The sequence below is a fragment of the Schistocerca nitens genome, chromosome 3, assembly GCF_023898315.1.
Source record: "Schistocerca nitens isolate TAMUIC-IGC-003100 chromosome 3, iqSchNite1.1, whole genome shotgun sequence".
NCBI lineage: Eukaryota > Metazoa > Arthropoda > Insecta > Orthoptera > Acrididae > Schistocerca > Schistocerca nitens.
The window spans coordinates 663,791,387-663,814,090 of NC_064616.1; the positions used below are offsets into that span (position 1 = coordinate 663,791,387).

General features: G+C 41.3%; 1 protein-coding gene across 1 annotated transcript in view; it reads right to left on the reverse strand.

Moving 5' to 3' along the window:
* The window catches only part of LOC126249701 (rho GTPase-activating protein 100F), a 405,508-nt gene that overhangs the window by 135,449 nt on the left and 247,355 nt on the right, over positions 1 to 22,704 (reverse strand). The window contains exon 13 of the mRNA XM_049951380.1: positions 18,899 to 19,265. Within this exon, the coding sequence (XP_049807337.1) occupies positions 18,899 to 19,265 (367 nt within the window). The remainder of the gene's footprint in view (positions 1 to 18,898; positions 19,266 to 22,704) is intronic.

Genomic DNA, 22,704 nt, shown 5'->3' on the forward strand with positions numbered 1-22,704 from the left:
CATTTCTGCTTCAATGATCCCCTAACCGCAGATTGTAAACACCCACCCATTCGTCCACATTGCAAAGACTCCCATTTCCTTAAATAGTGTTCTAACCTTGCTTCCCTTCCTATCTGCAACACCTGCAATGACTCCCACCCTACCTATTCCACAAAATGCAAAGCCAAGCCTCAATCATCTAAACCTGATCTCCCTGTCCCAATCAATTCCACTGATACCCCCATTCATTCCAACAATTCCCTCCCCCAATCCTCATGGCTGAAGTCATCAACAAATTCACAACGTTTGTCTTCCAAAACATTCATTCATTTCAACGTCCACACACCCTTCAACAAATCTTGCTTGCTGCTTACTCTGTCCTCCATCTCAACATACAAGACATCTACCACCACAACCAGATCCACTTCCTCTTCACCTACCTCGACACCCTAGTCTAAGCTCTGTCTAGTCCTCAACCACAAACACCACTCTTATTCCTTATAATAGCATTACAGCACTACAAAATCCTGTACCACAATATCTGCTCCCTACCCACCAATAAACATCTTTTAATGCATACCCTGTCCCAGCTCAATGTCTGCAGTTGGCCACCACAAGAACATCCATGCTCGGCCACAACATTTATACAATACTTCCACCAAAAACTGCATCCTTACCCTTTTTTTCCAAACCTTAACCATTATCTGTGCCACCATCTACATATGAGCTAATCACCCTATCCCTATGACTTCCTCACCCACATGTACCGTACCTTTTCCATCTAGATTATTGCCGCTGACCTCAACATCCATAGTAGTGGTGATATTAGTTTACTAACTCTCGACAAGGTGATATTATTTCCATCCCACACCTCCTTGGATGCCTCAGTGCAGAAATCCTCAATCTGCCTGGAAGTGACTGCAACCTGTACTTCTCACCGTTGCCTACACAAAACCCCATCCCCAACTTCATCAGAGAATTATCCAGGACTATTCTCATACCAACTGGAATGCCTCCCGGGAATCCACAAAAACCCAGATTGAAAACCACCTCCTGACCTTCCAACAATCTGATGATATCCCTCATGCCACATCATTCCTGCAGTAGACTTTGTCAAATACCATATCCACCCACTTTCCTACCAAGACCATACATCCTCATCATCCCACCTCCCTCCACAAGCCCTACTCCTCCTCCAGAATCCTGTCACATGTACCACTCCTTCCTGCAAACTCAGGACTGGGATACACTCACACACCACTGGCAAATAGTGACGCATCAGGTATTTATTAAATGCAAAAAAGAAAAGAAAGACGCTGGGTTTAGCACCAGGTATGCTGGAGACTCAACACTACACTCCTCATAAACTCTTCCAAGTACCCGGCCGCGGTGGTCATGCGGTTCTAGGTGCTGCAGTCCAGAACCGTGGGACTGCTATGGTCACAGGTTCAAATCCTGCCTCGGGCATGGATGTGTGTGATGTCCTTAGGTTAGTTAGGTTTAAGTAGTTCTAAGTTCTAGGGGACTGATGACCTAAGAAGTCCCATAGTGCTCAGAGCCATTTTTTTCTTCCAAGTACTGGAAAGCTTTCCAGTGACTCACTGACAATAGCCCCATATCTCACTACCTGATCCTCCAAAACCACAATCCCTTACCTGACAACTGGAGCATAGTTCACCACTTTGTATCCTATTCCTCTGACATGTTTTCTATTCTTGATGTCCGTCAATTTAATTACTCATTGTTCCCTACCATCCACAAACATTCTAATACTGCTGTCCCACTCCTATCTCCCAGGTTCCAGTATTTGGACAACATACCACAAACAGAATTAAATACATCAATCACAGCACATGAGATAAAACAAGTACTTCACAGAAAATGTAATACATTTCCTGGTCATGACCCCATCACCTGTAGACACCTTAAAGAATGCCCCCTCTCCTTTCTAGTTACCCTTGCAGCCATTTATAACACTATTGTCTCCACAGGTTACTATCTTGAGCTGTGGAAAACCTCCAAATTCCTACTTTTTCTCAACTGCTCGAGCTTAACCACTGATACCTTCTCCTACCACCCCATCAGCCTAATTTCAGTGTTCAGCAAAATCATCAAATCCATCCTTACCCAACACAGCCATCAACACTTGAACCAACACCTTCCTGTTAACCAGTGTGGCTTCTGTCCCAGTTTCTCCTCTGATGATCAGCTATTGCACATCACCCATCTCCTGTCTCTGTTGTCTAAGGAAGGTAACGGCCTTCAAGTTGTTGATGATCTTAGTGATCCAGGAATCTGGTCAGTTATTATGAATGATAATTTTAGGATAAGAGCAATTAAGAAAGGTCCGCAAGACATTAGTGAAAAAATGTAAAATTTCCTGTAGATGGTGGGACAAGAAGGTATTTTACTATTTTTATTGTTTCTGTTATCTGGTTTAATAGAATGAAAAAGGCTTACAAAAATTCTCTCTAACCATGAACTGTCCCGCAACCATACTACTGAAAAGTGCCAGTGGAATGAGCTTTTGCAGATAATTAAAAACACAGAAGTAATGGATCAGGCAACTAAACTTCAAACTGATCAGAAGGTGGAGATCAGCTTTGTTAAGGTTATTTTTGATTGTATGTTTTATTGTCAAAAGAACTAACAAGGGAACCTCCCCATTGCACCCCCCTCAGATTTAGTTATAAGTTGGCACAGTGGATAGGCCTTGAAAAACTGACACAGATCAATCGAGAAAACAGGAAGAAGTTGTGTGGAACTATGAAAAAAATTAGTAAAATATACAAACTGAGTAGTCTATGTGCAAGATATGCAACATCAAGGAGAATGTGAACTCAGGAGTGCCGTGGTCCCGTGGTTAGCGTGAGTAGCTGCGGAATGAGAGGTCCTTGGTTCAAGTCTTCCCTCGACCGAAAATTTTACTTTCTTTATTTTCGCAAAGTTATGATCTGTCCGTTCGTTCATTGACGTCTCTGTTCACTGTAATAAGTTTAGTGTCTGTGTTTTGCAACCGCACCGCAAAACCGTGCGATTAGTTGATGAAAGGACGTGCCTCTCCAATGGGAACCGAAAACATTTGATCGCAAGGTCATAGGTCAACCGATTCCTCCAGAGGAAAACACGTCTGATATATCCTATACAACACTGGTGACGGCATGTGCGTCACATGACAGGAATATGTTGTCGACCCACCTAACTTGTACACTTAGCGAATGGGTAAAAAGATTCTTCTACCGTGCCCAATTTAGGTTTTCTTGTGGATGTGATAATCACTCCCAAAAAAGTGATGAAAACATAAGAGTTTGTCACATAAACTGAAAATAAAAAATTAAAATTTTCACTCGAGGGAAGACTTGAACCCAGGACCTCTCGTTCTGTAGCTGCTCTCGCTAACCAGGAGACCACGGCGCTCCTTGACTCCCATTGTCCTTGATGTTGCCTATCTTCGCATGGACTACTCAGTTTGTATATTTAACTAATTTTTTTCATAGTTCCACACAACTTCTTCCTGTTTTCTCGATTGATCTGTGTTCAGTTTTTCAAGGCCTATCCACTGTGCCAACTTATAACTAAATCTGAGGGGGGCGCAATGGGGAGGTTCCCTTGTAAGAGGCAACCCTGAAATGTTGGGAAATCCAGGCACCGGTACTAGCATGGGAAATTTTTAGGACAAGTAGAATTAATAGCCAAGTTCAGCCCCACGTTAGATGATCATATTAATCGTACGTCTAAATGTGGAAGATTGGTTTCTTGTGGTACTTAAGTAAGAACGTACAAAATAAAAGCATTACCATAATTTCTGATGAGATTGTATCTATCATGAAGAATATCACACTCAAAAATAAATATGCAGTAATCTTGGACTGTAGACCAGTTTTAAGTCAGAAGGGGCAATTAAACATGGTTTTAACAGGGGTACACATGTTTTCCAAACCAGCTGAAACTGATTTTTTTTAAGCAAGTATTACTACTGTAAAAGGGCTCACATAATTGTTGCTTCAGGTACTACATCAAATTTCCACACTGCTTGCAGATTGTCAGGGAAAATCCAAGCGTTCATTATATTGCTTTCTGTATTCACAGCTTGAACTTGGTTGTTATTGATGCAACAAAATCATCTATAATTGTGCTACATTTTTTTGTTTTGGTTCATAGATTGTTAACATTATTATCTGCTTCTATGAAGTGCTGGAAAGCAGTCAAGAATCATGTAAACCTGACTCTGAAACAGCTGTGTCATACCAAATGAGAGGGTAGGACTGAAAGTGTTTGGGTTGTCAGATCTGAGGTTAATAATGTGATTTAGATTAGCTGAGTAAAGGAACACTTGCAAAAATGATCCAATGTGTTTCATTAAAATGCCATATCTAGAGTTTTTAAGGAAATCACAAAATTTAAGTTTTCTTTATGTGCTGTGATACAGCATTGTGTTCCTCGCATTGTCAACAGAGTGAATAAAGGAGTTCAGTCAGAAGGTACAGAGTGACAAATATTGAACTGTATGAAATAAAATCACCACAACTTCTGAATGGTCTGCATTAGGACATTCAAACTGCATGGTTGGCTGTGGGGAATGATGGGAATTAGCATTCACATATGGTTTGGTTTAGCAATGAAGCCCAGTTTCATTTGGAAGGGTTCATCAATAAGCAAAATTGGCGCATTTGGGGGACTGGGAATCCGCAGTTCAGAATCAAGAAATCTCTTCATGCTCGAAGGGTGACTGTGTGGTGTGCAATGTCCTATCATGGAATAATCGGTGTGATATTCCTTGATGTCATGGTGACTACTGAACAGTATGTGAAGGTTTTGGAAGATGATTTTATCCCTCTTATCCAAAGTGACCCTGATTTTGACAAGATGCGGTTCGTGCAAGACAGAGCTTGAACCCATCGAAGCAGGAGATGACCTAGAGGAGCACTTTGGGGATCGCAGTCTGACTCTGGGATACTCAGAGGCAACTGGCATGGGCCTCGGTTGGTCGCCATATTCTCCGGATCTGAACACATGCGACTCCCTTTTGTGGAGCTATATTAAAGACAAGGTGTACAGCAATAACCCCAAAACCATTGCTAAGCTGAAAACAGCCATTCAGGAGATCATCGACAGCAGTGATGTCCCAACACTCTAGCGGTTCATGCAGAATTTTGCTAGTCGTCTGCGCCGCACCATCGCCAATGATGGCAGGCATATCGAACATGTCATAACCTAAATCTGAATATCTGTAGTTACGTTTACATGTTGAATAAAGCATATGCACGCCATAGTTTGTATCTAATTTACGTTTTTTTTTCCATATAGTTAAATAATTGTCACACTGCACCTGTGTAATTAGACAGAAGAGTAAAATTAATAAAATTGACACATAGTGTTGTTGAAGAGTATAGAGCAAACGGTTTTGAAAAGGGTAAGAAGGAAGTAGAGGACTTGATTGTGGCTTTAGGAAATGTTGCTGTGTTAATAAAGCACCGATCTGCAACAGTTAAAAGGCAGTGTTTTTACGAAAGTACGGATGAACCCTTCCAGGTAAAAGTACCGCTGAAGAGTGAACTTTTTCTGTGTTGTGGTCGACACTGTCAGTATGTCTTTGAAGCACCTCATTAACTGTTGTGACGTTTTATCTGTGACATTATGAACTTGGCAACAAAGAAATACGATCTCAACAGAGGATGCAGGAATATTGCATATGCTTGGAGGGACCCAAAATGCAGTCAGGAGACAAAAATTTGCAGGCTCTTGTAAATGAATTGGCACTTTTTTTTGTCCCCTTTGCTTCCCCAAACTGCCAATGCATGTTTAGAAGTATTTCAGTACATCTTTGAAAATAACTTGCAAGACGTTTTCCCAAATGCAACAACTGTGTTAAGAATATTTTTGTTCACGCAGAACATAGCTTAGCCAGGTTAAAGATCATTACAAACAATTAGCCAGGGAAAATTATCCCAAAAAAGGCCAGGCTGGTCAATAAACATGCACAAGCTGGAAATAATTTTAATCGATGTTAGGCATCTCAAATAAGAGTTAAATGAGTTTACAGCAGTTTCTAGTTTGTGCTAAACATTTATAGGGCCAAAAAAGCGTGAAATATTTTGACTTCTTCAGTTTTTTGCATATAACTCAAAAGTGATTCATCCTACAAAAAATTATGGTACCAAAACATCAAAATAAAAGATTATACAATGTTGCATAGAATGATCTACTTAATAGTTAAAATTGGTTCAGCCGTTTAACCACAACTGATCGGCAAACATTTGCAATTTTTACCAACTTGGCTGAAAAGTGAGTTACAGTCATATTCGATCGTCTGTAACTCAAAAATGGCTACTCCCAGTGAAATATGTCATACATGAAAGTTGTAGAGCATCCCAAATTTTAAAATTAACTTACTGCTTTACAAAGATACTGATAAAAATGTGAAAATATTCGAAGCGCTCAATTCCTGCTAGCAAGGGAAGCTATGGTATCTCTCAACGAGAATTTGCAAGAGACTTTGAGAAGTGAACTGGCATGCAAAGAAAACAATATGTACGAAATATGGCATTTCGCAATCACTCACAACTCCCAGACGAGGACATGCAAAGTATGTTAATGATACAACAAAGGATATGAAAAATGCATGTCAACAAGGGCAATACAAATAACACATTGTGCATGTACATTTCATGTTTGTGTATTCCCCTATATTAAATGCACAGCAATAGATAGAATGATACCACAGGTCCAAATAATATGGTTTTTGTACTTTTTACAACTGCCCATGACACACATTGCACGGAAACAAAAAGTACTGGCATGTACTCCTTTCTGCTTGCACTACAAACATTGTCAGGAGCGCTCCTTGCACAATATGTCCAAATCTTAATGCAACAACCTCCGTCAGAATCATGGGCAGAATGCCAAATCAGACCAGAAAAAAATAAACCGTCAGGCACACACAACCCATACATCAATGCAACAAATAAAAATACACCATAGAAATCACATACAACCTATGTTACTCCATGGAATAGTAATGTAGTGGGAGAAGGCAATGGCAGTACTGTAAGCAAAGCAGCTACGTACAAGAAAAACAGATCACGACGGCACTCGAATCACAGTCCAGAGTGTTGCACATGTCAACTGCAGCAAGGTTGAAGTCAAACAGATTGTGGAATGGCAGAGACGTATTCTGTGCCACATATCCAGATGCTTTCCATGTATAGTGAAGCGTGGGTTAATACTGTGATTCACAGAACTGATAATATATGAAAGAATGCGACCTGAAAATGGAGAGAGTGTCATGCAGATTGATGGCATGATTCTCATCACAATGTATAACTCCTCCATGCGGCATACAAATAGTTTATATTGGCAAAAGAAGTATAGAGCCAGAGGCTTGCAGTACTTTGTAGCTATCAGTGGTATGATCACTGTCTGCGGCTGTACATCTCTGTTGCCGAAGACTTTTGTTGGCAGACTCATGTCAGTATGACCTGACTACAAATCCAACAACAAAATGGCTGGACCCATTATTTCCAGTTCCAATATCTTCCATATCCGAGACAAGACACATGTTGTAGACATCTTCCCACTAGAACTGCAGTCATTTTATATGTTTGGTGGTTTGTTGTGTTGCAGCATTTGGGACACACATTTGCCAAACTTCTCACTCAATTCCTGAAAGCAGATATACACTGATGAGCCAAAACATTATGACCATCTTCTTAATAGCTTGTCTGTCAGTGTTCAGAACAAAACACATCACTGATTCTGCATATCAGGGATCCAACAGCTTGTTGGTAGATTTGTGGAGGTATGTGGCCATAGATGTCTATGCACAGGTCAAGTAATTCACATAAGTATTTGGCTGCTGATTTTTGTATGCAGCGACCCAGATGGGTTCCTTGAGATTTACATCAGGCGAATCTGGTCACGGAAACATCAATGTGAGTTCGCTATAATGCTCCACAGACCACTGTAACACAGTTCTGGCTCTGAAAAAAGGAAAATTACACTGTTGAAAGATGACATCGCCATCAGGGAAGTCATAAAGCATGAAGGGATGCAGGTCATTCGCACTTGTCAGCGTGTCTCTGATTGCTACCACAGGTCCCATACAAGTGGGGAAGAATTTATATCATACTGTAATACTCTCCCACCAGCCTGAGTCTGTGGCGTGCTGCATGTTTCAAACTGCTGTTCACCTCGATGACGGTGTTGGTGGAGATGACCATTGATCTAGTGTAGTAAAAATGTAATTCACCCGAAGAACCAACACATTTCAATTGATTGATGGTCGAATCCAGATGGTCCCATACCCACTGCAATCATAGCTGATGATGTGATTGGGTCAACATGTGAACATGTAGGGATGGTCTGCTGTGGTCAACAATGTACGATGAATGGTGTGCTCTAAAACACTTGTTTGTGCACCAGCATTGTGCACTTTCGGTAGAGATGCCACAGGTCACAATCTATCATATTTTACAGAACAGACAAGCGTCTGAACTCTATGTTCTATGAAGAGTTGTGACTGTCCAACCATTTAGCGCCTAGTGGTAGTTTCACCGTTCTTCTTCCTCTTTCCATAGATGCACATGACAGCAGCATAATTATAATCTGCCTTTTCTCAAAGTTGCTATTCTCAATGGATTTCCCCATATACAGAGCACAAAAAACCACAACTGTGAAGTAAATGTGACATTGCACAGTGGCTTCATTCATCTTCTCTCCAGTCACTGATGGTGTCTGGTTTGCTGAGGATTCATACTCAAACTGACCACCATCAGTGTCATTGGCAGTAATATAGTCCACCATCTTTTGCACAAACTCCAATGCTCTCACTCTCACTGTGCTGTCCACAGTAATATCTCATTCTGTAACAAATGGTGTGATCTAGTGTGATGTTATTTTATAGCAGCGTTTGAAGTGATGACAGATACAGGTGCTGGCCTTAGAATTAGGGATGCCTAGAGCTATAGCTGTTTGCCTCACTAACGCCTTTAAATGGCAACAGTGAACTGAAAGCCCCATTGGACATGCCTCCTGGAATTTGGTGTACACATGCTGGTGAATTCTTGCGGTTTTGTGTTCCATAGTACTGCCAGATTCAAGAGCTGTAACAATTTCCTGCACGTTCTCTGGTGTTGTCTTGTGTTTCCATGTGGTCGCTGCTACAGATTTGTGCACGACCTTCACTTTGTCATAAATCCTCTGCATAGTTCTTAGTTCTTGGTGTGAATTGTTTGTGAATGCATGGATGTCACACTCTGGGGGGTGATGGGGGCAAACTTGATTGATTTATGAACCCCTACCCTTCCCCTTAACCTATTGTTATGCTAATTGACTTGATTTATGAACCCCTAGGGATAATCTGTTGTTCTGAGAACACCTCACCCCTCCCCCTTCTCCACCCACTATGCTCTGAGAAATCCTCAACGCTCTCCCTTCCCCCTCTCTGACACAAGCACACTTCTGATACCAAATTAATTGATTAATTAATGAAACTGATCAGTTAACTACTCCCTGCCTCCTCGAAAATCCCACAGCCCTCCCAACCTAGAAAAAAATTGTTGGGAAAATTGCTCAGTCTGTGCAGAGCAGTTGGTGTGGAAGTTGGAAGTATTATCCTGTCCAGCAACTGCATGTCTTAATTACTTAATTACACAGCTGCAGATTGGAGGTAATGTTTTGTTAGAAAATTTTCAGTGTGCGCTCACATCGATGAGCAAGGATCGACTGAGCTAGTGCACAATGCCACCACCAGAAGACGACCCACCCACCCCAGAAAAAAATGGTGAGAAAAATCGCTGTAATGGTTGACTCTAGGATCCCATGACAGGAAACTCAACCGCATTGCAGAGGGTACAATAATATATAGTTTAATTATAATATTCAATTTGCATGGGGTGGGTATCTCCTTCATTTGGCAGGGAAAGCTCATCATTCACCACTGTTTTGGGAGATGCAGTTCTTGTAAAACGTATCGAAAAGAAGTAACTAAATGGGGAAATGTTCAGTCTGTGCTGAGCTGTTGGACTGGAACGTGCAAGTATTACCTTGTCCACGAACTATATGTCCTAATTACGTCATTACACAGCTATCATGGCTGCAAATACTTTGGCAATGGAATTATATGGCACACACCAATGAAATTTTGATCTTGGACTAGGCTACCTATTTTTCATGAACCTTCACTTTTGGCTAACATCAATGATCCAATCCTGGGCACGGATTTACTTGGACGCTACTAGCTGACATCACAAATGTCTGGCTGATAGACGCAACCACAAGTTTGAAGATAGCGAGACAGTGATTACTACCAAGACCTGGCAGTGTTTCTTGGATGGCATATTTTTGCGAGGTTTATCATGTTGTTTCACCTATCTTTGGTCTTCTTGAAGTTGTCCAAGCTCCACCAACACCACCTACAACCATCTTTCAGCACCTGAGTTAACCCCCTGAAGTGCATATTTGGTGCCACAGAAATAGAGTTTTTAGGATACTTAATCACACTGAGCAGATCCCCAACACTCCCTGACAAGGTACAGGTGACCTTAAACATGCTGCACTCCCATACAGATAAAGAGTTACACTGCTACCTTGGCATGCTGAGCTTTTATCAGCCCCATTTCCCTAACACTGCTGCTCTGCAGGAGCCACTGACAGCAGCTCTGTGTTGCCCTGCTGTACAGGGAAGGACTCCTGTTCACTGGACAGTCCCAATGGAGAAAAGCTTAACTGAAACCAAATGAAACCTCATAGAAGTGATGCTGCTTGTGCATCCAGTGAACAACACTGAAATGGCCATGGTTGTTGATGCTAGACATCTTGCCATAGGCACAGTGCTTCAGTAGCACATCGGCGGTAGCTGGTAGTCACTCGGTTTTTTCTAATGGAAGTTATCAACATTCCATCGTGCTTAGAGTGCCTAAGACCATAAGTTTTTTGTGGTGTATGAGGTGGTAAAATACTTCTGCACATTGGTAGAAGCTCACTGCTTCGGTATTTAACCGAGCACAAGCCCATCAGCTGCACCTGGCCACAGTTCATGCGGCTTCCCCCATCAGAGGTTCGAGTCCTCCCTTGGGCATGGGTGTGTGTGTTGCCCTTAGTGTAAGTTAGTTTAAGTAGTGTGCAAATCTAGGGAGTGATGACCTCAGCAGTTTGGTCCTGTAGGAACTTACTGCCACTGCACGAGCCCATTACTCACACGTTTTGTATTAACAATGTTCACCATGCCAATCCTGGCAGTTGGAATACATGTCATAGTTCTCCACAGATATTTGCCATGTTTCCAGCATAGACAATTATTGCTGACTGTTTGTCCCACGCTTGCACCATTGTCTCTACTCCTGTGAACTTTGAGGACGTTGCCCAAGAACAGGAGAGTGACAATCAATTGGACACTGTCTGTCATTATACCTACAACTGCCTAGACTTGAACTAGGGCCCATTCTTGACTCCACCTGCAGTATTTTGTGTGACAGATCGATGGGCACGCACAACCTGTTTCTCCTGGAGAAATTCTGGTGCACTGCTTTCGACCACATCCATGGACACCCTGGGGTTGAAACTATGATGTCGCTAATCGCAATGTGTTTTGGCTGGCCAAGACTCCAAAAAGACTGCTATCAATGGGCATGCATCTGCACTGCATAATAACACGCCAAAGTCAGGAGGCATCCCTGTGCACCTGTCAGTGCCTTTCCCGATGCAACATGCCACACTGTGCATGTCCACATGGACACCCTTGGCCTACTTCCTCTGTCCAATGGCATGCAATACTTGGCTAACAATGGTGGACTGTTTCACTTATTGGCCAGAAACAATGCCCACAGTGGACATCACTGCTGAGACTGTCACTGCCACATCCCATTCAAAATCCATTACACACAGAAACATCTGAGGCACTGAAAACCATAAAGGCCCAAACCACACAGACAAAGTTTTGAGAAAAATAGATGTTTGTGAAAATCAGATTTGTAGAGAAACCACCAGTCTCATAAGTCTAAACTGTTTTTTAACCATGCCTCAACATCCTACAGTTGCTATGAAAACATAATGTACCCACATTTTTATCAAATATTAATTAATATTTAAAATTATATTCATTATCACTGTTAATTCACAAAATTTCCATTTATAGGCTACTGACAATCATGTCATTTGACTGTTGTAAAGTTTATAATTAGTATAAAATTAGAATCAGAACATTGGCCATGAGAAATGTTTCAAAAATTATTAATAAAATCAGATTTTAAATGAATCACACACACACACACAGTTCTGACCTATTCCAGCACTTCATTGTCCTTGTTATCATCATTTTCATTAAGCACATTTGGTGGCTTGAGGTTCAGATAAAACTTCCTGTAGACATCTGATTATTAAGTATTACTACTATGTACATAACGCAGACAACAAATTACGTTGTCAACCCTAAACGACAGTTGAGCAGTGCAGATTACAAAAATTACACTATGTCCTTTGGGCATTATGGAAATGAACGTCCGTGAAATCAGTGAAACAGTTTTTCATGAATGTTCATGCACTGAAGCACCAAAGAAACTGGTATACGTGTGCACAGTCAAATACAGAGATATGTAAACAGGCAGAATACAGCACTGGCATTGGCAATGCCTATATAAGACAACAACTTTCTGGCACAGTTGATAGATCAGTTACTGCAGCTACAATGGCAGTGAGTTTGAATGTGGTGTTATAATCAGCACAAAAGTGATGGCACACAGCATCTCTGAGGTAGTGATGAAATGGTGATTTCCCCACATGACCATTTCATGAGTGTACCGTGAATACCATCAAATCTCCAACATGACTGCAGCCGAAAAAATATCCTGCAAGAATGGGACCAATGATGAATGAAGAGAATCGTTCAGCATCACAGAAGTGCAATCTTTCCACAAATTGCTGCAGATTTCAATGCTGGGCCATCAACAAGTGTCAGCGTGCAAACCATTCAATGAAACATCATTGTTATGGGCTTTCAGAGCCTAGGCCCACTCATCTACCATTGATGACTGATGTCAGTTAAAATACAGCTACTTCCAGAGGTCCAGTGTGGGCTGTAATTATCATATGGAATTGAAACTTGGTAGATATTCTAATGTGTTAATGTGGAAACAATTTATGCTGGAAAGAAATTAGTTGCAATTCTGACAATCAGGTGCAAATCTGGTGCTGTGAACACGAGAAAAATGAAGAGAAATGAATCTGATTTTATTAATAATTTTTGAAACATTTCTCATGGCCAATGTTCTGATTCTAATTTTATACTAATTATAAACTTTACAACAGTCAAATGACATGATTGTCAGTCATTGATGCCTCGCCTGGGCCTGCCAACACTGACACTGGACTGTTGATGACTGGAAACATGTTGCCTGGTTGGATTAGTCTCATTTCAAATTGTATCTAGCAAGTGGACGTGTACGGGTATGGAGCAAACCCCATGAATTCATGGACCCTGCATGTCAGCAGGGAACAGTTCAAGTTGGTGGAGGCTCTGTAATGGTGTGGGGCATGCGTAGTTGGAGTGATATGGGAATCCTGATACATCTAGATATGACTCTGACAGGTGACACATATGTAAGCATCCTGTCTGATCACCTGCATCCTTTCATGGTTCAAATGGCTCTGAGCACTATGGGACTTAACTTCTGAGGTCATCAGTCCCCTAGAACCACTTAAACCTAACTAATGTAAGGACATCACACACATCCATGCCTGAGACAGGATTCGAACCTGCGAGCGTAGCGGTCGCGCGGTTCCAGACTGTAGCGCCTAGAACCGCTCGTCCACTACGGTCGGCCGCATCCTTTCATATCCATTGTGCATTCTGACGGCTTGGGCAATTTCAGTAGGACAATGTGACACCCCACATGACCAGAATTGCTACAGAGTGGCTCAAGGACTACTCTTCTGAGCTTAGACACTTCTGCTGGCCACCAAACTCCCCAGACATGAAATTTATTGAGCATATCTGGGATGCCTTGCAACATGCTGTTCAGAAGAGATCTCCACCCCCCTCATACTTTTACAGATTTCTGGACAGCCCTGCAGGATACATGGTGTCAGTCCCTCCATCACTACTTTAGACATTAGTGGAGTCCACACCATGTCATGTTGTGGCACTTCTGCTTGCTTGCAGGGGCCCTACATGTTATTAGGCAGGTGTACCAGTTTCTTTGATTCTTCAGTGTGTATACAGAGTGGGGCTAGAGGTAGAGATAGGTAGGGGGATAAAACTGGTTAACCATAATATCAACAGATGTCAGGAGAATGCACATATGCTACAATCTCAGAATCAATGATCGTGTGCTTTAGGCCCTTATGGTTGTTGGTGCTTCATTTCTCTTCATTTTTCTCGTGTTCACAGCACCAGATTTGCACCTGGTTGTCAGAATTGCAACTAATTCCTTTCCAGCATAAATTGTTTCCACATTAACACATTAGAATATCTACCAAGTTTCAATTCCATATGATAATTACAGCCCACACTGGACCTCTGGAAGTAGCTGTATTTTAACTGTAAGCACCCAGTACATGAACTACATCAAAAAACATTTAGGGTTTAAATTGCTCCATAGTGTTTGATGGATACCCTGAGGAGGGAGCTGAGAAAAGCAGAAAATCTACTGAAGGTACATGAAGAGCTTACACTATGTCATCTGTTTCTGTTTATTTGATGAGCAGCTGTCATCTACTCTGCCAAAAGAATGTTTCTTACCAAACAAACTTAAAAATGAATATCTCAATGTTGGCAGAAAAATTATGTGGGGAAGGGAATTAGCTGAAGCAGGCCATTGAGGATGCGAACCCCCTGACTGTTGCAGCATCCATATAAAAGTCGAAACTGGCAAGCAATGTTTCCATTGCTGGGGAAGACACTCATTTGTTGACCCTGTTGACTGGCCACATAGCTGATAATGCAAGCAGGAAGAACCAATCACCAATAACTTCCTTATGAAACCTGTAAAAGGCAGCCAAGACACATTCATTTACACCCCCAAACACTTTTAAGCTCTCTAAAGAAGCCAAAAGATGTGTTATTTACTCACAACTCACATGCCTTAACATTTTTTTGACAGGGCAAAAACAAATTTATGCACACATTTCAGATGAATGAGAACCTCCAACATGTCTCCTCAGCTTTAATGGATCCCAACACCACTTTTGAATATGTATACAGGTGGCAGCTCGAAGCCTTTGAATGAAATTTGTCTGTACCTGTTCCAAAAAGCTTCATCAAAAAATAGTAAAGTAACACCATCAAATAACAACATCATTTCAGCTGTCAGCTGCCAACAGTTCATCCATTGCCATCTATGGTGTGTATCTGACACAACTGGACCCTGATTTGCCATGCACCTTCACACAAAATTTCACCATCACAGACATCACTGATCAAATCATTGGTGTTGATTTCTTAGCACATTTTTGGCTTCTGCCTGGCAGTGCTGGCTCTGTTTCATTGACAAGGACTCTGGTTGTTCAACTTTTGTGTTCCACTGTATTGTGTTCATACTTTCTCTTGTCACAGATAGTACCAGGACCTTCTTGACTATTTTTTAGCCACCACTTGGCCACCCAGAGCAGGACAGGAGGTATGGCACAGCACAGTCCACCGTATCTGCACCATGCCTGGCCCTCCAGTTTTGGGCAGACCATGATGATTTGCACTGGAGTAACTTGCTGCTGCTAAAGCCAAATTCAAGGTTATGCTTTACGATGACATTATTCACTATCTGGAGAGCCCCTGGCCCTCTCCTCTTCACCTCGTACCAAATAAGGATTCATACTGGTTCAAATGGCTCTGAGCACCATGGGACTTAACACCTGAGGTCATCAGTCCCCTAGAACCTAGAACTACTTTAACCTAACTAACCTAAGGACATCACACACATCCATGCCCGAGGCAGGATTCGAACCTGCAACCGTAGTGGTCGCCCGCGCGGTTCCAAACCGCTCGGCCACTCCGGCCGGCTTTCATACTGGTGACCCTGCAGCTACTACCATGCTCTTAAGGCATGCACCATCCTGGACAGTTATCCAGTCCAAAACCTTCATGACTTCAGCATGTCCTGTTTAGCATTTCAGTGATCACCGTCCTTGACTGTATGGAGGCATTCACACAGATATCAGTTGCCACAGAAGACATATCCAACAGCCAAGAAAAGCCTTGCTAATAATGCACTTCTGGCTCACCCGGAACATGATACCCAGTTGGCACTGTTGGTCAATGCAAGCCAGCACACCTTAGATACTGCCTTGCAGCAAAACTTCAGTTGTTCCTGGCAACTGCTGGCCTTATTTTCAAAGAAGCTCACACCTGCACAACACCAATCGGTGCCTATTACAGGAAGCTGATTGCCATGTATGAGGCAATCTGCTGCCTTAGACCATCACTAGAGACCAGGAACTTTATGATATTTATTGACCACAAATCCATCATGTATACCTTGCAGCACCTTCAAGCACTGCTCACCTCATCAGTTCTCTCAGTTCAGCACAAACATTCAGCATATCTCTGGAATGGACAATATTGTTATCAATTATCTGTCATGTGTTACCAGGGTCACACTTGCGGCATCACAAGACGTTGATGCAGAGCTGGACTCTTATCACCAAGACCTAGACCCTGGCTTCAGATTGGAGCATGTCTTTATTCATGGTGAAGACACAAAACTGTTCTGTGACACCTCCATTGGCAAGATGAGACCTTCCCTACCAGCTGTTTTCTGCTGGCAGGCCACTGACAGCATTCATAACTTGCTTCACACTTGCATTAAGGCCACTACCAGGCATGTTACCCAATACTACGTGTGGCCTGGAATCTGCCCAGGCTGCTGCAGTTGGGCACAATGTTGTGTTGCTTGTCAGTGTAGTAAGGTTGGCTGCCACATCCATGCTCCTGTCGGTGATTTCCCTGATGCTACATGAAGGTTTACCCATGTCCATCGTGCTGCCGGTCCCCTTCTCATCTCTGATAGCCAGTGGTATCTCTTGACTATCGTTGATTATTTCACATGCCGGGCAGAGCCAGCACCAATTCCTGCCATCTCAGCTGAAACTGTGGAATGAACATTCAAGAGTAAGCGAGTTCTCATTTTTGTTCCACACTCCACATCACCACAGATTGCAGAATACTGTTCAAATCCCAGCTTTCAACAAGCTTGCCCAACTCTGTGGCACTCACTGTCACCACACCATTGCTTACAACCCTGCCAGCAATGGTATGGCCACGCAAAGGCATCACACTTTAAGGACTGCTCTACTTTGCCATGATACAGCATGAACTACTGCACTCCCCACTGACCTTCTTGGCCTTTGTACCAGTTTGAAGACAGAACTCAGTGCGTCAGTGGCCAAGCTGGTCTAAGTTGAACCCCTTTGGACACCTGAATTTGTTGAGTTAGATACACTCTGCATATATATATATATATATATATATATATATATATATATATATATATATATATATATATATATATATATATATAAAAACAAAGATGATGTGACTTACCGAACGAAAACGCTGGCAGGTCGATAGACACACAAACAAACACAAACACACACACAAAATTCAAGCTTTCGCAACAAACTGTTGCCTCATCAGGAAAGAGGGAAGGAGAGGGAAAGACGAAAGGATGTGGGTTTTAAGGGAGAGGGTAAGGAGTCATTCCAATCCCGGGAGCGGAAAGACTTACCTTAGGGGGAAAAAAGGACGGGTATACACTCGCGCACACACACACATATCCATCCACACATATACAGACACAAGCAGACATATTTAAAGACCTCCACGTAGGAAAAATATATATAAAAAGAAAGATGCTGTAACTTACCAAACGAGAAAGCGTTGGTATGTTGATAGAGACAATAAAAAACACGCTAACACAAACACAAATTTCAGGCTTTCACAACCCAAGGTTGCTTCATCAGGAAAGAGGGAAGGAGAGGGAAAGACGAAAGGATGTGGGTTTTAAGGAAGAGGGTAAGGAGTCATTCTAATCCCAGTACCACAATTATCATGGCCAACTTTGAAGATTAGTAGTTACTTGAAACAATAAAGGTGTAAATCTCACACATGATTTGCATGGCATGACAAAGATTGAAATATGAGAATATTTTATAAATTCACGTCACGTTTGTAATGGTACTCATGCTTATGTTATTAAATAATATTAGGAAAGTAAATGAAGATCCACCAAAACAGCCACACACATTAGCATGCCACTTTTTCAGGCTTTGTGTAAGCACACCAGCCCTGGATTGAATTTGCGCAGCAGATTAAGGATGAAGGCATATACTGTGCAGCCTGGATGAGGTTTTTAGATAGTTTCCAATGTGCAACTAGGTAAATACTGGCTTCATAGCTATGCCCCTCCTAAGTTACATGATTTACAAAATTTTGGAAAACATTCCCATACTTTCATGTGGGGTAATATTAGATGCAGACAATTGTGGTATACACTTTCTGACCCAGGCAGGGGGTGGCAATAGGAAGGGAACCAGGCCACTCTATACCACTAACATGCCAAATAACAGACCAGCCCTGAGTAGATATGGGATGAAGACCAAAGAGAATGAAGAAGAAGAAGGAGGAGTAGGAAGAGGAGGAGGAGGAGGAGGAGGAAGAAGAAGAGAATAACTGCACAGGAAGAAAAGCAGCAAGGCATATTCCACTTGAGTAGGGGGAGGTAAAGGGGGGGGGGGGCATGTTCACTTGGTCTATTACAGGTAGCAAGAGGGCAGTTTTTAAAATTGAACTTGTCTTGAATGTCCCATTTGTATGGCTACTGATAATTCTAATGTATTATTTCAGAGCAGAAGACTAAATTACCAGACTGAAATACACATAGAAATTACCAGACTGAAATATACATTGTATAACATGTAACATATAACTTACCAATGATATCTAGACCTCTTCTCTCTACTTCCTCCACACATCGCCGGATGATTATGGGAACTGATGAACTTGCTTGTGTGGCAATTGTCACGCTTGTAGCTACACCACCAGGCACACCACCTGTTAGATTTTCTCGGTTAACAACTGTCTCCAGATCTGCTCCAAACAGAGCTCCTGAAGTTGCTCCAGACAGAACTTTGCCTCCAGGACGGCCGAGTAAGTGCAGGCCAACAGGGCCACGCCGTTTAAAAGTCTGGTGAGGATCAGTATGCCTCAAGCGTAAGTACAGTGTACCACGAGGTTCTATTTTTAAGGCAAGCTGGTGGATTGGAGATTCTCGTAGGAGTGTTGCCAAGTGAACAGAGCCCTGAAACAAATGAAATTTTTCTGGGTAACATTCACTTACTTCTCTTCCTATTTTTGTTGCACTTAATCTTATCAGGTCCACAGTCATCAATCTGATCACAAATTACTATTATTATTATTATTGCTTACTGTGAAGAACAGAAACATCAGTGGAACTGCCTTAAGAGATTAGTGACATATTTGTGTAAAGATAATGAGAGTTAAATATTCCTTCTTCACATCCCATCAGCCCAAAAACTTTTGAGGCAGAATTAATAAAAAATAAAGAAATGTTAAGATGATGGTTTTAATGCTTCAGGTGTTCTACATAGTCTCCCTACAGTTGAGTACAAAGCACAGAACATTCATATGACCAAGTGCAACTGCTTGAAAAGTCATTCTTTTGGATGTTTCTCAACTCACATATCACACTGACTTGAATGTTTGTTATGTCATCAAACTATTGACCCTTCATGTGAATTTCTGCATTTTGATATTTTGTGGTAGGTTCAGATTGATAACGCCAAGCCTCATCACCTGTGATGATTTTTTCTAGAAAATAATTGTTTGCATTTTGCATTTCAGCCATGTTGTGGCTGGCGTCCATGCATCACTGTTTTTTGTTTGGGAGTCAATGTGTGTGGATTAACTTTGCACATACTCCAAAACATTCTGGACAATGATTTAGAGATGTTACTCCATTGTGATTTGTGGCACAACAGCATTGACTCACTGTGGTCACACATCAACTACTTAACACTGCCTGCTCACAGCTGACTGATCAATAGTACATCTTTTATGAAACTGAGAATGTTGGGCACCAGTTGTCAAATGTGTGATGTATTTAACACACCATGTTTGGGGCTATGTTATCCCATTATTAAGAGCTTAAAGAATTTGTGCCATTAGGCAGCATCAAATGTAAAAATCCAGCAGCAAATATGCATTGTCAAACATAAAACTCTTCGATGAACATCTCACATTGGCACATCACACTCTCAAAAGGGCCAGTTGTGCCTAATGACATAGACTCTTCAGGCACTTGATAAGGGGATAATGTAGTACTATAACATGTTGTGGTAAATATATCACACATTTGACAACTGGTGAGTGATATTCTCAGGACTGATTCATGAGACAGTTGTATCATTGCCTCACAAAAGGTAACCTGTTGTTCACAGTTGATTGTTCAAGCTGCCATCATAATTACTATGCTGACATTGCTTACAAACCAGGAAGAAAATTAGCCTCAGAATTTTTTTGGATGGATGGTGGATATTTTAATATTTATGGAAATTGGTGCAACCATAAATAATAACGGAAAGCAGTCACAACTTGAGGATGTGTAGAACAGCTCACCAGCAATAAGTGATTTAGATTTCAGAGAGGTAATGTACAGAACTATCACTTTTGTGATCAGAGATTCAATTCTTACACCAAACTCAATAAATGAATAGTTATTTAACAAAGTTCAATGTGAAAGCATGCACTAATATGCCTTGTCAATTTCAAAGGCCACAGTACAAACAAGTAGTGAGTTCAAATGACCGAGAACGACTGGTCTCTGGGAAATGTGTCTGTCACACTGTGAAATTTTGATATGTACCAGGCATTCAAATGCAGAGCTAGAGTAGAGAAAAGGCCACATTCTGCAGTGAGGAGCAACATCTGGTGACCACCTTTTATTCATGGCCATGATGGACCATACATGTACATCTAAAGTGTTACCTGAACCTGTCATGCAAGGAAGGTTGTGTACATGTTACAAGCTTACACAATGCTAATTATCCAGCCTGCAATGTTGAGTGGGTTAATAGAAAAACAACAAGGTTGATGATGCCATTAAATTCAGCATGTGAATTAGACTCCATAACAATGATCACTACAGCATGGTAGTTTTAGAATTCATTGTACTGCCACTCCTTCAGGCAATTTCATGTGTCATGTTTCAGCAGGACAATGGCAAGCCATATATGACATTCTTCAAAGAATGAAAGTTAATATCACTGCCCTGACAAATGCAAACACCTGTAATGTCACCCATAGGACATGGCTGAGATATTGTTGATCAGCAGTAGGTTTGTGATAGGCCTCTAACAACTGTAGACGTTATTTCAAACACATATTATTTAAAACACATGCCACAAGACTCCCAAGGCTTGTATGGGGGGCTTTGCAAAGTAAGGGGTTCTCAGAATTGGAGGTCATGAATACTTCTGTAATCTTACTCATTTGTGTATTGTAATGCAGCACAACTAAGATAGAGCATTCACTTCAGTCATAAGTATTCATTTAGGTTTCTAAATTTTTACAAACATTGTAGTATGTTATACTCATCATGTAATACTGCATGTTATAAACAATTGGACGGGTTACTTTCTGCATAAGAATAGAAATACACACAAAATGTTTGCATGCCATAGGAATTGTAGATGGAAGTGAAACTCCTCCCACCCTCTCCCTCCCCTTCTCCCTCCCTTCCCGTTGCCCCCTCTGTCTCTATCACACACACTCACTCACACACACACACACACACACACACACACACACACACACACACACACACACACATGTGCATAACTTAATTCAAAATGTGTAATAACTTGTGCATTTGTTACGCACTTCATAAGCACTCATGAAGTCTAGGTTTGCAATAGAGTACAGATCGAATTATGAGTGATTGCTGACTTACTTCCTGTTGGAATTACATCACAGGTGGTATGCACAATGGCTTCAGTGGAATCCAACCTGACCCCAACATTGTTTTGCTGGAACTAAAACTCTGATGACACTGAAGGAACAGTTCATAAGTCATTTATTTCATGATTAGCTGATAGACAGCAGGGTCTCATGTAAGACAGCTTTGTCACTACAATTAAGGATTTGATCTCTGACTGGGAATTGGCAGACCACAGGATTTGATGCTGGGCCCACTAATGTTCTTATCCTATACAAATGTGCTCTCATATTATATTGATAAAGCATAAATAATTTGCTTTGATGATGATGATGATGCAACTTTTGTAATCAAGTTCACAAGAGATTTGCACCAACACAAGGAGAAAGTACATGAAATTTGTTTTCTGTAAATTGACTAGGAGAAAATAGTTCATACAGTTCTGTACAAGGCAGGAAGAAATTTCAACAGTAATAGTTAAACATGGGAGAACAGAAATATGTAACACTTAAGGGTCAAAATTTTTTGGATTTGCATACACTGATAATTTATTACACACTTTAGTTAAGGGACATTTGCTCTGCTTATGATTACTGATTTTGGAAATTAAAATACAATACATTAATATGCATTTCATTGTCAATTAAATGGAAGAGATAATAATATTCTGGGGCAGTTGTACATTTAGGAATAAGGTGCCCATTGCCTAAAAAGTGCACTAAGTATAATGAGCCTTTTTTTATTTATTTATTTGCAGCATGCTTCATTACAATATTTGTAATAC